General features: G+C 37.2%; 2 protein-coding genes across 5 annotated transcripts in view; one reads left to right on the top strand and one right to left on the bottom strand.

The window, feature by feature from the left end:
• Positions 1 to 11528, bottom strand: part of nhej1 (nonhomologous end-joining factor 1) — a 33480-nt gene extending 21952 nt beyond the window's left edge. Inside the window, exons 1-5 of one of the 3 annotated variants that reach the window (XM_023964607.2) lie at positions 11504 to 11528; positions 9221 to 9321; positions 7085 to 7497; positions 6867 to 7005; positions 4410 to 4468 (exon numbers count right to left, since the gene is read on the bottom strand). In XM_023964607.2, the coding sequence (XP_023820375.1) occupies positions 4410 to 4468; positions 6867 to 7005; positions 7085 to 7495 (609 nt within the window). In that variant the 5' untranslated portion in view covers positions 7496 to 7497; positions 9221 to 9321; positions 11504 to 11528. Of the gene's footprint in view, positions 1 to 4409; positions 4469 to 6866; positions 7006 to 7084; positions 7498 to 9220; positions 9322 to 9689; positions 9840 to 11503 lie in introns of those variants that run through there. The other 2 variants (XM_023964604.2, XM_020708195.3) reach the window with 2 other exon arrangements.
• On the top strand, positions 9700 to 14738 carry LOC101169669 (tyrosyl-DNA phosphodiesterase 2). Of its 2 annotated transcripts, XM_078933885.1 has the most exons (8): positions 9700 to 9959; positions 10209 to 10247; positions 11752 to 11831; positions 11913 to 12032; positions 13210 to 13304; positions 13389 to 13507; positions 13595 to 13765; positions 14239 to 14738. In XM_078933885.1, exons 3-8 carry the CDS (start codon positions 11767 to 11769, stop codon positions 14518 to 14520), a joined length of 852 nt encoding a protein of 283 aa, XP_078790011.1. In that variant the 5' UTR covers positions 9700 to 9959; positions 10209 to 10247; positions 11752 to 11766; the 3' UTR covers positions 14521 to 14738. The 2 variants fall into 2 exon arrangements, with proteins under 2 accessions (XP_078790011.1, XP_023805515.1); XM_023949747.2 differs by lacking the exons at positions 9700 to 9959; positions 10209 to 10247 and having other exon boundaries at positions 11609 to 11831.
• The last annotated feature ends 487 nt before the right edge of the window (positions 14739 to 15225 follow it).

Genomic DNA, 15225 nt, shown 5'->3' on the forward strand with positions numbered 1-15225 from the left:
CAACTTTATTAGCAGCATCCTTGTAACATTAGACAGCCGGTTGATGAATATTATGCAATATAATAATGGTTTGTGTGAACAACCGTCCAAATAAATCCATATTTGGAGTAAAGACTCCTGGTTTTTATCTGTTAAACACAGTTTTCTTTTTCTATGAAGTTGAAAGCCCTTATTTTGTTTCCTCACTGGCTCTATTAAGCAAGAAGAAAAATAACACTTTCCAAACATGTTTGTTTTTGTTAACTTTGCTTGAGTGTGACAATGTAGAAGTTGGTGCTGCTGCTTTAAGAAGGTCGTGGATGTATTTTTTTAAAAGTGACAGAGCGACTTGACATGATGCAAACAGCAAACCGCTGCCTTCATCGAAGGCTTTCAGAGTTCACGTTTACAATTTTTACTCTTAAAACCCATAATACCGGAGCTATTGCCCGTAGATGGTAAAGAGAACACAATCTTTAAACTACTATAACTCTTCGACTCTTAATGCAATTTAATGTCATTCCAACTGATTCTTAAGCTGAGAAAAGTAGTTTAATTTACTACTGTCATTTCTACCAGAAAATGTTTCATATCAGTGCAATGCTGCTTTCTCAGCTTCAGAATCCATTGGAATTATGTTAATTGTGTTACCCGCTTAAAAGTGACAGAATAATTTAAGAGTAATTTAAAGAACATCATCAGTGGAGCTAAAGCTCCAGTGGTAATGAGAAAATCATTAATCTAGGTTCTTGTTGGCATTATAAAGCTCCTGAAAACCAGATTTAAACCATCAAAGAGAAGACTGGCCCACACCTCGAAGTGGTCCTCGTGAAGTTAACCAAACAAAAATATGAATGTTTGTCCATCTTCACTAAAAGAAATCCTGAAAGAACTTTACCTGTGCAAAAACTTTTAAAGAAACCTGAACATAAATTTAATTGTGACCCGTCCTCGCTTGACGCATTCAACACCATGGTCCCCACAAAGATACATACACAGGTATATACACACACACACACTATCTACCTCTAAATTTAGGTCCAAAAGGAAGCTGATGTGATGCTCTTTTTTTCTGTCCTTCAGCTCTGTGACCAGCTTTAGCCTGTGTCCAAGTTCAACCAAGCTTGGTGTCTGTGTGTGTGCATTGGTGGGAAGTGAAGACCTATTCAACAAATGTAAATGTTGACCTGAGTTGGGCAGGGTGTTTGTGCTGATGGGGAGGTTCTCTGCGTGGAAAACTTGCTCCTCCTGTCATCATCACCCCCGTTCGCCGTCCCTCTGCCCTGCACTAGTTTTTGGTGTGGTTGGGGAAGGCCACAGAAACTAACTCCAAACTACACTTGTGGAGATGGTTAGAGAGATTAAGCGGAAAATTTTCAGAAGATTTTTTTTGCCCTCCTCAGCTGTCTTGTAAATATCTATAATCTATAAATGTCAATGAAGTTCAAGGTTGGGAAGTGAAGACCTATTCAACAAATGTAAATGTTGACCTGAGTTGGGCAGGGTGTTTGTGCTGATGGGGAGGTTCTCTGCGTGGAAAACTTGCTCCTCCTGTCATCATCACCCCCGTTCGCCGTCCCTCTGCCCTGCACTAGTTTTTGGTGTGGTTGGGGAAGGCCACAGAAACTAACTCCAAACTACACTTGTGGAGATGGTTAGAGAGATTAAGCGGAAAATTTTCAGAAGATTTTTTTTGCCCTCCTCAGCTGTCTTGTAAATATCTATAATCTATAAATGTCAATGAAGTTCAAGGTTGGGGAGAAAGAAGTTAAACCAACACAAATTTGCGGTTCTTAGCTCACTGATTCACATTTATGTACTTTTTCTTATCAAACACAAACTTTAAGTTAATAAAAAATAACCTTTTAAAAGATTACAATCTAAGAAAACGCAATGCAAAATTTGAAAATATGTTTCACTTTATGATAGCAATCTAACCTGGTAGCTTTCTGAAAATGTTGCCATGGAAACGGACATGGGTAGCGACCAAAATAGTCATCAGATGGAAGGGGGAGGAACCCACTCTCAGGTATGCATCTTTAAATACTAGACAAATACCACATATGCACGCTAAACGCCTCTGTGATTCACACAGACAAACAGCTCCCAGCAGTGTGTGAGAGTCCGTTTGATGACTTCTGGTGACATATTCCCACAAAGTTTCATTTGAGTTTAAGTTGGAGTCTAAAGGAGGCCTTGACGCCACTTGGTGGAATTTGCCACGAATGAGGAGACTTTGATCCCTATTTCTCTTCCTCTGACTGTCCCCCCCTCCCTCCTCATCCTACTACGTGATCCCCAGAAAAAGCAGAAAACAGAGGCTCCACTGTGACTCCTATATAGATTTTCCAGCACATACGGATGCAATTCTTTCCATTTGTTCTTATTAAACAATATAAAAAACAAGGTTCCTACAATGACTTTACTTAAGGGTAGAACTTCAAACTTATTTCTGGGTACAATCAAAAATGGTAACAAAGATGCTGCAACATGTTAACTTAAAAAAGTTTAGAGAACATGCAAAACCAAATCTTTAGTAGAGACAACAATGTTTTTATGTATTTTTACAACTTAAATTTACAGATTTAGTTATTACTATCATTTTTATTTTATTTCAATTTTAGTTTTGATATAAGTTGCAGGGTTTTTTTTGTTTTTTTACAGATGTAAATGTTAAATTTAGAACATTTTTACAAAGAAATTTCACATCATGTTTAGCAACTTGGAACACTGCCAAACATAAAAATGTATTATTAAAGTTATTTGATATTAAAAAGACAATCAGGAGAAGTGCTATGCTTAAGGTTTCACCAATAGAGAAATTCCTTTCAGTTAGACCTCCTCCAATAAAAATTGTGTTTTTGGTGAATTTAACATCTTATTGTAGCATTTCCCTCATGATGGAGAACAAAAATAAGGAAAATAAAGCTCAAAATGGCAGTTCTACCTATTTCTTCATTGAAATTGATGAAAAAAATAATAAAGATCGTATTAGTGACGTAGAAAATACGCTGGGTGGGCCACAAGCTCCCTGCTCTGCTTCGGGGAGGGGAAAGGGGGCGGTGTTGCTCCTCGCCATTAGTCCAGCCCCTAACTCAGAGGCAAATTTTTAATGAACTACTGCCGCTCTGCAGAAACTATTTCCTAAAAAAAAGACATTTTTTCTTTTTACTATTGACTAAAAACTGTATAATTATAATTGAAAGACCACTGGGAAAACTTTGAAAATAGAACAAAAAGGATGATGGGACTTTAAGGAAAGTGCAGGTGCATCTTGCAGTTACCAATAGGCTCATATGAGCAGCTCAAGGATACATACATAAAGGTGTTGTATGTCGTGATGAATGTTTAGTGAAGGATTCATAGGGCCAATGTAAGTTGCTACAACAGGTGATGCTGTTGTTCAGTACCTTTTACTTACCCTTGCATGTTGTTTAAGTGTTCACTATGACTCTTCGTTCACAACATGCCCGTAGGAAAAAATATACATGAACATATTCTTTCTATGGGTTTCACCAAGCGATCTACAACTTTGATATTTCCACCTGCGTTCCTCGTGCAAGTTTGACCATTTTTCACCTGCAGACAGCCTGTATTCACAAGTAAGGGCAGTTATGAATAAGTTCTACAGATTTTCAGAACTTAGGCTTGTGGCCACCCAGTTATATTTCTTCCCCAAAGGATCATAGTAATACATTTTTTGTAGTTTGGTTTGCCCAAACATGTTTTCTAGGTGGTTGTTTTACTATAAACACTTTAATGTTAACATTGATTGTGTTCTACAATAATATTGCACACAAGACACAACAAATTTAAAGGAAAAAAAAGGTCCAAATGTTGATTATGTTGGCATTAAAAACAGAAAATATGTAGGTAAGAACAGAAAAATATGCGTGAAAGGGATTTCCCATTATCTATCAGTGCTTTGGTTTAAAACAATTATTATTTTGAAAAACATTTGTGCCGTTTAGTTGCATTCTGATTTTAATAAGTTACATTTTAGTGATAGAACAGCTCAAAAAAATGTTTTTTTAAATTGAAGAAATTAAAAAAGTTGTACAATTAACATTTTGACATTAGTGAATACATTTTAAAGCAAAAAAATTACAATGTTTCGTTTTCCAAGTGTAAAAAAGCTAAGGTAGGTTTGCATTCAAACAGAATTCCAGCAGTTTCTTTGTTGTAAAAATTGAAGAAAGAAAACACAAAAAATTGTAAATGTAAACTGACAAAAACGTCAAAGAATTCAACATGCTGATCTTTGCCTCTCCTCTAAAACTTACAACAGAGATCTAGCAGTGCTGAAACTCAGTTCTTTCCAAACGCTCAAAAACTGAACACACACAATAAGAAATAAAAGGACTCGTCCGTGTTTGTCTGAGAATTGGAAGAGAAAAACATGAAACTGTGAAAAAAACGTGTGTTCTCACCTTTGCCAGATAATTCTCTCTGTAGGTCTCCTCCTGGAAAACATCCGTCTGCAGGCGTTCTGCATTTAAACACCAACGACGAAAGGTTAACCAATCATATACAGCTGAAGCCTTAACTGCAGCAACAAAGGTCCAACAGTTAACTTAGAAATGTGAAAAAAAAACTTTCTAAATTTAGCAGGGAAAAAAATCAAAATGTCACAAGATTTAAATGTTTTTAGCAATTTACCATTCAATTCAGTTTTCCAATTCAACAACATTCGATTAAATATAAATGTATCTTACAAATTTCTGTTATGAAGCAATAAAACAAGCTGTTTTCACATTTCAAAAGCTTGAAATTAATTATTGAAAGAAATATCATTGATAATAATACAAATTATGATATTAAAGGGAACAGAATCTCTTTTTTTATCTGAAATAATACAAGACAAGACTTTAAAGAAGAACAATTGAGGAACTTCTTAAATAAAATTAATTTGAGTATGTATTTCCTGGACCATAGGGAAGACCGGCAAGCAAGGGGTTGATGGTTAGTTTTTCAAATGAAAAGTGTTGCTAATTCAAGTTTGCCTTTTTATCTGCAAGACAAAGCCTTTACAGTTTAACACGACAGATAAATCAAATTTGATTCCCTGCAGCTCTCAATATCACTCTTCCAGCCTTCTGACTACAGTTCCCATAATGCCCCAACAAGCTGCGTGACTTCATAGTTAACCAAAGTCGTACTCAAATATTTTAACAGCTTTTTGAGTGCTGCATACCACAGAAAATTGGTTCAAGGTCAAAAATCACAACTAGAATTCCTACATAGGAGCTGTTGTTGATTTTTAAGAAAATCAGGGATTTACTCCTTTAACAGTGGTCGTTATTTGACTACTACAGGTCTTAAATCGACTGCACAACTTCTATAATTCTGACCGATTCAGAAGCAGAGAAAAGCAGTTTTGCTCCAATATGCAACACTTTAAAAGTAGCGCCAGAACTTGTTGTAATTACAAAAACTACATAAACTGTCAAAGAGTTACATTAGTTCCAAGAGTGGGTTTTATTGCGCCTCGCCACAACATTGATGTGAGAGGGTTAAGTGCGCTCTATGGTCTAAAAAACATGGTTAGTAATTTTTATTAAATCCACCTACATTGTGGATTCCCTTGTGTTTGCACCAAAGATCCATTGATGGAACATCAGTGTCAGAGGGCAAATGAAATGAAACAAACTGAAGCTGCAGAGTCTCTGCTGATTGTCTGAATCTTCTGTCTTACAAGTAAGAAGGAAAAAAAAGGCTTTTAATGTGTCTTTTCAGCTCTCAACAAGAGAGAAAAAATTTTAAAAATTCAATTTTTGATTGTAAAATGAATCTGAAGACCACTTGATTTTCTGTTTAACAATCTACAGCCAGAAATTGACTTCCTGCTGCGGCTGAGCTCCCTTTCAAATTAAAAGATGCAATCTGTATGCTTCTCCCCTAATTGACATTGTAGTGCTCTGGATTTTAATTTATTATAGACAAATGCCTCCTCTTTTTTAAACAGCAAATATGACATCACCTTTAACCAAAATAAAAACCAAATAAATATGAACATTTTACAAAGACTATTTATGACTCTAAAGATGAAACTCGGATGATTTCTAAAAAATAAATGTAAATACATAATTTTTTCAAGTGACAAATGGTTCTAACGCATTGCATTGTGGTGTATATCTGCTAATCAAGTGAGCATCGATGGACTCTAGTTTTTGCAGATACTTATAGCAAATTTCCAGGATACTGAATTTCAGAATTGTACATTTGGAAAATACCCAAAAAATGGCAAACCACTATATTACTTCTCGACTCACTACTTAATGAGTCGTGTATTTTTTTATATTTGATGTCCTACTTTAATTCTCTAAATGTCTGCAGTAATTTCTACTTTTTCTCTAAAGTGATTTCCACGATTAGATAAAAAAATTTTAATCAGAATCTTTGGGTTGTTGAAAGACAAAAACTAAAACTGAGTTCCACTATAGAAACAATAAGTTTAAGTAATAAGTAATTACTTAATAAGTAATAAGTAATTCTTTTCCTCTTACCACTGAAGTAAAAAAACAAAATAGTACACAAAAACACATTTTCCTGGCTTTTCATATACAGTAGGGCAAAAAAGTATTTAGTCAGACACTAATTCTGCAAGTTGTCCCACTAAATAAGTTGAGAGAGGCCTGTAATTTTCATCATAGGTATACCTCGACTATAAGAGACAAAATCAGATTATCTGGATTTTTTTTTCTCATTTTGTCTCTCATAGTTGAGGTATACCTATGATGAGAATTACAGAGCTCTCTCATCTTTTCAAGCAGGAGAGCTTGCACAAATTGGTGGCTAAATACTTTTTTCCCCCAGTGTATTTGTGAGATCACAAATAATCCTGGATCCCGGATGTCATCAAACAAAGCTCAAAGACATTTTCATACCTCTGCTAAGTGTGGCTCCATTCTCCTTGTAGTCCTGGATCTCTGCGTCTTTCCTCACCAGCAGACGTCCGAGCTGATCCACCTGCAACTGCAAGAGGCGGCTCATGCCCAGCAGGGGGCGCACCAGCTGCACACACACCTGAGATGCAAAGAAAGATGTATGTTTAAAAAAAAAGATCACAAAAGTTTCACCTGCTAAAGTTGAAGTCTGTTCGCACCAAAGAGACAGGAGCTGGACTGCAGTGGAACTCCCAGTGAAACGGAAGCCCGGCTAGCTCACTTTTCAGCCTCATGATGAGGCCGTCTGCCGCCAGTTGGGTCACGGTGATCTTAGCCCCTCCATCAGCTTTGCCGTTGCCTCCCAACAGACAGGGTTGCGCCACCTCGCACAGGTGGGAGAAAAAAGCCGTGACCGACGCTCGCAGACGCCGGTTCAGCTCCTGTGCTCGGCTCTGGGTGGCCGCCGCGTCCATCGTCTCCTCCCACACGCAGCGCATGTCCGTCAGCAGGACACGGTAGGACGCTTCGCCGAACCAGCTTTTGGACAGAAACTGGCATCCGTCTATACAGATCGGGATCCAAGGTCGCTGGAGGAGGACATCTTCAGAAGAAGCGCAGCTGGTGTCCATCACTACAGACAGAGCAGAGTTTCAAAGGATGGATGCTGGGAAACATGGAGCAGGAAGTTGCCGAATCTTTTCAGACTTTACAGCACCAGAAGCCTGCATTTTCTGTGTCTAACAGGTTCAACATGTGATGGCTTGCTCAGAGTTTGTTTACATTTGGGTAATTGTCCTGCACAAAATCAATTTCTACCCTCGACCCACTTCAATGAAAACTGTGTTTTTGGTGTTTTTAACATGTTCTCGTGGCATTTTTCTGATGATAGTTGATATATAGAAAGACAATTAAGCTCAAAATTGCATTTCAGAGTATTTGTTTATTTAAATCGTTGTGAATAAGGAGCAGACAAAAAAATTATAGTTTAAAAAGAGATTGTGTTTGTTACATAGAAAATATGCTGAGTGGGCAACAAGCTTCCTGCTCAGCTCCATTCTGATGCATCTACTTTTCTTTATTTTCCTTGTCCAAGCTGGCTCTAAAAGAAATTTCTGTAGTACACAACATTCCAAAAATGCGTGAAAATGTTTTAGCATGACTTTGGTAAACTATGGAGCCGCACCGCTTGACGAATTGTTCAAGAATTGTGGGTACTGTCAGCAGAAACTTAAGTAAGCACAACATATTGAACAGAAAAAGTGAGAGTATTGTTTTGTACTTTGTATTCCAACTGAATAATGTTGACAGTTTCTGTCAATAAAGTTTGACTTAGCTATTGTGTTACACTATCTGAAGTGGCCAGTTATTGCAGAGAAAAATATTACAACACAGATCAGTAGAAAAACTTCCTATCAAACCCTCCCACAAGTCACCTGTGTCTTAGCCCCTCTAGGGATTCTGGGTATTGTAGTCACATTTCATTAACAGACTTCTTCAAGAAAACGTGGATGTAGATATCAGCATCCAGAACCTTAAGACCTTGACCGGAACCGGATATACCACCATATCGTTAAAAAACAAACAAATTTCAGTTTTAAGCTGTCATCAAAGCTTTTTCTATAATTCTAAACACGTTTCTGTTATGCTTACCGTTAAAGTTAGTCTAAGTTGTACAATTTCTGCTTTTAGTCGAGGATCCCAAGTACCATCTTGACTAGTTTACTATATAATTCAGTGCAATATAAAATAACATCCTTTTAATGACAATCTGATGTGTATTTTTCGTTGTTTGTTAGTTCAAGCATTAGGCTACCTTTGCTTTTTCTAGCATTTTCTTTATTTTGCATTTGAATCAAGATAATGATGCACTTAATTTGTTCATGTTTAACACACAGCATTTCTGGTTAACTTCAGGTTGTTATTCCTTTGTCACTTGAGTAATAAAGCGTTTCTTTCTTTATTTTACACACAATATGTTTACTAGCAGAATAAGAAATCACTGACGTCAAAATTCTGTCCCCCAATATCCAGAATTAATTTTCCTTATGGATTTAAGTGTCCTTTTATGCTTATGGTGGGAGTATTTACTAAGAATTTGCTTTTTTTTTGTTAGTGGGAGGATGAATATGTAGATGTTTCTTCACAGTCACAGATAGTTGGTCCACTCTCATGCAAAGTGCAGATACGTTTAATACTACTGTAAAGTGTTCATGAGAAAAAGCCTCCAGAATAAAATATTTCTAAAGATAAATTTTCAAAATACAGGTTTAGGGAAAGCATAAATTAGTTGCTGTTTTTGTAAGGTGATTCCAGTCAGCATCAATCCGCTGTGTCATTTTTTTTTAATCACTCACCAGAAAGGAATCCAAAATTTGCACTCAGTTCTGTATCAGCCGCCTTTTTATAGACGCCGCATAATCACCAGCTTGCAGACCGCGGCGGCAGCTCCTGTTTGCTGGGAAATAAAATAAAATAAAAATCTCGTTAGGGAGTCTAAAAAGAAAGCTGAGTCACGCAAACTCGGAGGTCATAAACAAACAAAAGCAGTGACTACAAAATGTTTACAGACTTATCAGGCTCTTTTAAAAGGGAGATCCGGGTCTCTGCAGTAGTAGACACAGAGACCCACCAGATAGTAAAACCTACAACTTTTAGTTTTCCGACCTTTCTTTTTTAACATAAAAAACGAAGAAATGCTTATGCTTCCGATAAAATAACAAACATAGAAACACCCTTTAATTTGTATACAATTCACTCGCCATTCAAAACTAAATGACCCCCTTACTTCCGCGCCCGAGTTTAAGTTAAGAGTTGAGAACGTACTTTTCTGCCTTACCACAAGAGACGGTAAAATTCTTAGGAATAAATGGGTAAAATCAGGAAAAAAGGCCCGACATTTAAATAAAAAAGGCCAACGCGTCAAAAAAGGAGCAGCGCTGTAGCCGGTTGTTGACACTTAGTGTTTGTGTCCGGAGCCGACGTGCAACACGAACGCTGTGATAAGGTTCCGCCTAACAATAACACCAAAGATTTTTATTCTTTTTTATCTTAACGATACCTCCACATTAGCCTTGCTATTGTATTTGAATTAAGGTAAGAAATAATTTATTTGTAGAAATTAGAAATAGTTTACATTTCGCCAATCAAATAAAGTCAAAACAATAATCTTTAAGTGAAAATTATGATACAAAGACACAAATATGAAAACATATGTAAAAATATATATATGCAGAATTTTAAATTCCTTGTTATAAAGTTTCTGACACGTATGACTAGGATGGTACATGTAAAACAGTGACTTTTAACAGTTAATATGGACTTAAAATCTTTTTTGTCTTTTAGCAGCTTCCTGTAGAGGTCACTACAGCAAATCATTTGCAGGTATGTATCCTCTGCAACCTCTTCATTTACACCAACCACCCTAATGTCCTCCTTCACTACATCCATGAACATTCTCTTTAGTCTTTGTGTAGACTTTTTTTCTGGTAGCTCTAATCTCACCGACATGAATAAACATTGATAAGTGGAAAAATGTTTCAAGAGAGAAGATTTTAAGTCCAAATCCATGACTCAACTTCAGGACAACATCACCTGCATGAATGAGAAACTTCACCAACCTAATCTCTGGTTCGGTGGAGTCTCTTTGTCTACACTTGTACTCTGCCAGGACAAGGACAGAGTGCAGATGTGTGCTTTTTTGTTTGCCACCACACTGTCTCCTATCCCCCCTCATGTACACCCCCCTTTTTTTCTCCCTTTCTAATAAGATGCCTCCAGTTATTGTTGGCTGTGTTACGTATTTTTAAAAAATATTTTCAATGCTATTAAAACTGTGTGTATGGTTTATAATGAATAAATCAGTGAGTTTTTGCTGGCTTTTAAAAGTTTTACTGGAATATCCAACATAAAGCAAACTTCAGCTCTTAAGCCAAATGTGTTAAACTCAAGGCCCGGGGGCCAAATGTGGCCCGCCATGTTATTTTCTGTGGCCCACGAGAGCATAAAAGGTTTTAATTTCTTAAAATAAAATGTTTCTTTAGTTGATTACATATTATTTAAGTGTAGCTGCTTTTGTAATTATTCAGTGTTTGCAGGTCTTCTGTGTGTTTGCTGACAAATTGTTGTCATCAAACCATCAGTTGGATGCAAGGCTGTGTGCAGCCTTCTTTGTAAAATGTTACAAAATGTAACATTGTAAAAATGTCAAAACAAAATGTAAATGTAATACATGATCTATGCAGCTCAGTTTTATGTTATTTCTCTTTATTCACTTGGACAGTTTGATCCTTCATTAATGGAGTTATGTGGGTTTTAATAAGCGGTCCAAATATAAAAGGAGTTCTGCTAAAGTAACAAACAAACATGTTTTCTTTGCAACTTTAATTGCCACTTTAAAACAGTTATAATAAATAAATAACGTATTTTTTAACATCAAGGAATAGTTACATTTATTTTTCATTACATTTAGTTACATGTATAAGTTATATCTGGCCCTAAATTGAGGACAGCCACTATGCTGATTTGGCCCTCGGTGAAAATGAGTTTGACACTCCTGTGTTAAGCCAACAGACTATTGAACCAATAAATAATAAACCGTGCAAAACAATCACTGGTGTCAAGCCAGTAAACAATCTTACCAGTCACACTGGAAACACGTGTTGGTTTTTTGGAAAACGAAACTCTGAAATGTCTCCGCCCTTGGATGTGGGTGAATAAATAATGGATTTAAAGTTGGCAGTGATGATGATGGATTTCAGCGTATTTGCTTAGTTCCCGTAAAGCTGAGAATGCGAGTGAAATAAAAATTCGGGAGCCGCTGATTTGACGCAGCAGATCCGAATGACGTCAGTCTAGGATCCAGAGTGTCAACAAAGCTCTGTGTCAGGCTGTTAAGGGTGATATGGAGGAAGAAGAAGGACCGTGCAGCTCCACAAACGCCACCCAGGTGAAAGCCCCTGTGGAGAGGTAACTGACTTTGGCACCACTGATGAATTGTTTCCTGATGCTCCACAACCCTTAAAATTCTGAGTAAGCTTCTATTCGCAGGGAAGAAAAAACAGAAGTTGAAGAAGACGACAAACTGTCGCTTCTCACCTGGAATATTGATGGACTGGATGGAGAGGAGCAGCCACAGAGAGCCAGAGGGCTCTGTTCATACATCCTGGAGTGAGTCCTTAGGGCGTTGATCATTTAAGGAAGTGGTCCTCAACCCCCGGGCCGCGGACCGGTACCGGTCCGTGGGCCCCTTCCGCAGACGGATTGCAAATGCATACGTTAACTATTTACTTAGTTTGATTATTTCCTTTTTTGTTTTTCCCGTTACTGACGGAAGTTTTATTTAGAAAAACTACCAGATTCTGTTCACCACATCTGTGTGTTTTAACGCGTCACGTGACTATAAGCAGCTGTTTGGAATGCAAAGTAGGAACTCAAAGCTAAAAAGCATACACACAAACAATAAAACGTATTTGGAAAGTTTCTTTGGGGAGAAAAGAGGCCCTAAAACTCCGTCGTAAAGAAGAGCCTTCGACTTTAAAGAAACTTTAAGCTGCTGTTTACAGACAAAACCTGGAGTTTTCTTCCAGTTGTTCTTGTTCCCACGGACCAGAAGCTGCGGCGATTGGGTCTCGAATGTTTCACACATGGAAATAATAAAGTTGCAGACATTCATGTTTATTATTATATTTAGAAAATACCAGTTTTGCGACGGTTGTGTTATTTTATTTTTGCTTTATTTATTCATCACACCTTAGTCGAACGTGGTAAAATAGTTAGCGTCCGGTTTGACGTCTTCATCTTCATCACAAAATTTAAACCAGCAGAAAACATTTGACAGAGGATGAAGATTCAGTCAAATAAAGTTGCTGACCTGAAGATGCTTCTGGTCTGAGGAAACGTTTAAAACGGAGTTTAATGGTAAATTAGGCATCTTTAAACTTTAAAACGTTCATCTGTTAAAAATAAATACTCAATAAATCATGTTTTGAAAGTTGATCTGAGACTTGGTTGACTTCTCAGTGTTAAAATAATATTTTATGAAAGGGAAAAAAAACTGGAATGTTGCTTTATTGATTTTTTACAAATGAGAAACAACTTCTACAAATCACCAATTTTCCTGTACCGAATCCTCGTCATCTGTACACACTCATCAAGCATCTTAGCATCTTGATGTGAAAAATAGTTTTTTTCAAAAAACCAGAAGCTAAAAATGATCAAGGTCAATCTTCTGCTTGGTTCAGACCGGTCCGTGAAAATATTGTCTGACAATAAACCGGTCCGTGACTTGAAAAAGATTGGAGACCACTGATTTAAGGCATCTATTAGTGAATAAAATTTGTTTCAGATATTCTCCCGATGTGGTGCTTCTGCAAGAGATGGTCCAGCCCTACATTCGCTTCATGCACAAACGACTGGCCACCAACTACACTTTCATTGAGGGTACAAGCAAACAGTCTTGCACGGAATGAGATCCTACCAGCAACGTGTTGGTCTATGAATACATCTGTATGCTCATACTGGCAGGGGGTGAGATCGGTTACTTCACCACAATGCTCCTGAAGAAGACTCGCGTAACACTGCTGGACAGTAAGATACTTCCTTTTCGGTACAGTCGCATGATGAGGAACCTGCTCATTGCTCAGGTTTGTGCAGAATTGTCTGTGACAAAGTTCTATTGTGTGAACCTAACTGCTTTTAATAGATTATTGTAACTTTTGTGTGATATTCAGGTGATGTTCAGGGGTCAAAAGGTCTGTTTGATGACATCTCACTTTGAGAGCTGTAAAGATAACTCAGGGGAGCGGATGAGGCAGTTCAACGCAGTAATAAAACGGATGAGTATGGCTCCTGATGACTTTACAGTGCTGTTTGGAGGAGATACCAACCTGCGAGACTATGAGGTTTGAGCCGTCTTTGGAATTTCAGCAACAAGCGTGTCCTGTTCTTTAGTCCAAAGGTGCTGCAGCAGTTTCAGATCCCTAACTGCTTCAGGATTGTTAATTGAATAAAGACTGAGTCCCTGATTGGTTGCTTTGGAGAATGTAAAACATTTTTTAAGGTTTCTTGCTATGTTGACTCTGTATAACCTCACCAAATCCCAAGCTTTCCTTAAAGGGCAAATTGGCATTAAGGACCCACTATGATGAAAGTGGTATTTTTACGAAATGCACTACCTCTCATAGCCAGTAGGGGCTGTCTCCAAAACGTTTCTTGCTTTGTATAAACTTGCAACAAACTGAATTCATTATACCGTATTTTCAGTAAAAAAGAATAAATTAAAAGTACCCAAATTGAAAAAAGCAATGCAAATACAAAAATGTCTATAAAGTCTAAGCACATTACAGAGGCTTCATGATTGATCGTTTTACTGTAGGTAGCCACAGTGGAAATTCCTGTAAGTATCTGTGACCTTTGGGAGCAGCTGGGAGAGCCAGAAAAGTGTCGCTACACCTGGGACACCTGGGCCAACACAAACAAGGAGATGCGCTTCAAAAATCGCCTTCGCTTTGACCGAGTATACCTGCGGCGGGCTGTCAAAGACGGGGTCCCACGCATGGAACCCCACAGCATGGCTTTAGTCGGGCTGGAGAGGCTTAAGTGTGGCCGATACACCAGTGACCATTGGGGAATCTACTGCACTTTCTCCTTTGAGTAAAATTACACTTTTTAAACATTTTTATTGTCCACCTTTACTTACAAACTTTCAAAAATATGTATTCTTTTGTCTTGTTAATGGTTGGTTAATTTGCTTGATTGAGGTGGAGTTTGTATTAAAATCTCAAAGTCTGAATGCTTCGTTTAGTATAATTTGTGGTTGAATTTGTGGCAAAATCGACACTTATTTAATAAATTTGTGGTAACATTTGTTAGGCAGTTCATTGTCTTTCCTTTTTTTTCGGTGTACAGAAATTGAACTATTTTTTATATTACAAATGTAATTAATAGAAATAAAGTTTAGCCTCAAGTACAAAAGGAGTTTATACAAACAGACACCTCGTGTATCCAAAAATTCACAATGCCCGATTGTAACAGTGAAATATGTCCAACATTAAAATTAAAGTTGATTTTGCACAATTTAGGCCCTTTCAATTGCAATTTTCCATGAAGTAACCTAAGTGTTTTTATTGTGATTTGTTGTGAGTTATTTTTGTCTTTGTGCTTTTAGTTGTTTTATTTTTTTTTGTAAAGCACTAACAACAACCTTGTGAATGAATTGCAGGTCTGTTTGTTTGTTTTTTTCAGACCACAAAGCAAAACTTTAAAATTTTTCTATACCGATTTCTAAAAATCATTGTCATTTTTTCAGCCCAAACCAAACTGTAACTTTTAAATAAACGACACTACATGTTTTTGGGGGAAA

Source organism: Oryzias latipes, chromosome 2 (assembly GCF_053564925.1).
Source record: "Oryzias latipes strain Hd-rR chromosome 2, Olatipes_Hd-rR_3.1".
NCBI lineage: Eukaryota > Metazoa > Chordata > Actinopteri > Beloniformes > Adrianichthyidae > Oryzias > Oryzias latipes.